General features: G+C 59.0%; 1 protein-coding gene across 1 annotated transcript in view; it reads left to right on the top strand.

The window, feature by feature from the left end:
* The window catches only part of DIS3L2 (DIS3 like 3'-5' exoribonuclease 2), a 174585-nt gene extending 173562 nt beyond the window's left edge, over positions 1-1023 (top strand). Inside the window, 1 exon segment of the mRNA XM_009698075.1 lies at positions 925-1023. Within this exon segment, the coding sequence (XP_009696377.1) occupies positions 925-1023 (99 nt within the window).
* Positions 1024-1894: the final 871 nt, after the last annotated feature.

The following is a 1894-nucleotide window of genomic DNA, read 5'->3' as shown; positions in this document are numbered from 1 at the left end:
TTTTACAAGGTTATGCCGGTGGCTCTGTGCCTGCTCCTCCTGCGGGCCAGCCCCGAGCAGATGGCCCCATCGAGCCCTGCTGCACTGCAGGGCCTGGGGACGGGCTCCAGCAAGCGAAGTCCCCAGATATCTGGCTATGGGCCCAGGGCAGCCCCTTTCCCATGTCCCAGCAAGCCCATTAACCGTGCCTCATGGACAGACCCGACTGATGCTTTACGCTTCTGATCTGCACAATTGCACGAGAGATGGGAGTCAGAGACCGGGGAGATGGCAGCTGGCAGTGGCACGTTCCTGAACAGGAGGGATTGATTTTCTGGGGTCTTTATTCCCTTGCATCTCTGTCATCCATCATGCTTCCTTCCTGGGTCTCCTCTCGCGGTGGGGGCAAGGGGGGGTTGTTTCCTCCTTGGGGGATGAGATGCTAGGAAAACGCTCGGCATCATGTGGAAAACCCATCTCGCTGCAGCTCACCGTTGGTGCTTGGCCAAGTTGCTTCATTAAGGGACGATGTGTGTTCTCCGGCTGGAGAAGGGAGACACGGGTGGGCTTTAGGGCAGGTTAGGACCCAAAGTCAAGGTGCAGTCACCCACGCTCCTTCCTGGACTGTGCGGAGAGCAAGGCTGGGGCCTGCTGGGGCTGGAATAACTGAGGATGTTTTGGGAGGCTCATTTAGGTCAGTTTGGGTTCCCTGGCTGGCTTCACAGCCCAGTGGTGTTGCCCTTGAAGATGCTGCATCCAGCCCCAGCCCCAGGAGCACCCTGCACCCCAGCAGAGCTGTCAGAAGCCATCCTGCCCCATTCCTCAGCTCCCCATGGGTGCTGCAACGGAGGCAGCAGAAGCCAGCGCGGCTCTAAGCAAGTTCTGGTGTGATACCAAGCCACCTGAAAAATCCTCTTCTCTCCATCTTTCTCTCCCTTGCTGAAGGTGATCAGCATTTTCACGCTGGTGGAGGTCGTGCTGACGTCGGACAGCATCCCGCTCAAATACAGCGCCCTGCTCAAGAGACCGAGCTCGGAGAAGTGAGCATCCCGGGCTGCACCTGCTCCCCGCTGCTGATACCTGCTCACCTCCCAGGGCCTCGCACCAACGGGACGGAGGGGACCCACGAGGAACTTGGGGTTTTGAGTTTTAAAACCGATGCCGTTTTATTTCTGGTTTGGATTTTAACTCCAGCTGAGAGCAGGGCTCAGGGCTTGAGCCTGCCCCAGGCAGAGCATTTCTGCTCTTGGATATTTTTAGCTTGGTGCTTGCTTCTTCTTTTTTTTTTTTTTCTAGGGCAGCAGTGTCTGTCCTCAGCCCCCTCGGGAGCCCGTGGTGAGGACTGAGTGGGGACGTGTGTCCCTGGGAGCAGAGCGGGGCTGGCTTCACCATCCCAGGTGGGATGTGATGGGATGCGGTGGGACGCAGCTGTTGGGCAATGCAGGAGGGTTTCTTGCAGGGTTGTGTGTCACGTAATAAAAGCCGTGTCCGCAGCCGTGTGGGGGGCTCCTGCAGGTTTTATTTTTGTCTCCTCTGTGTTCCCCCAGCTGGGAATCCCAGCAATAATTCATCTCCCAGGTGGCCCCGTGCCTTCCCCTGCCTGCCGCTTCCCAAGCATTGTGAAATCCAAGTGGCCTCACCGCCTGTCCCAGCCCCAGCCCCAGGATGTGCTCGGCCGGAGGGTGTGAGGGATCGGGTGCTCCCGATTCCCGCTCCGGCAGCTGATCCCTCAGTCTGAGCCTTCACTGGGAGTCCTCGGGTGTCTGCTCCAGCCCCTCACACCCTGACCTCCAGCCTAACCCCACTCGGGGACCCTGCAGCACCATGTCCTCGCTTCTCCCTGCCGCTCAAGAGAGCATCCAGCCCCTTGCAGACTGAGCAGCCCCTCTGCAGTCTCCAGACCCCTCTGCATGCT

Source organism: Cariama cristata, unplaced genomic scaffold, assembly GCF_000690535.1.
Source record: "Cariama cristata isolate BGI_N322 unplaced genomic scaffold, ASM69053v1 scaffold20213, whole genome shotgun sequence".
Classification (NCBI taxonomy): domain Eukaryota; kingdom Metazoa; phylum Chordata; class Aves; order Cariamiformes; family Cariamidae; genus Cariama; species Cariama cristata.
This window is presented reverse-complemented; position numbering and strand designations above follow the sequence as displayed.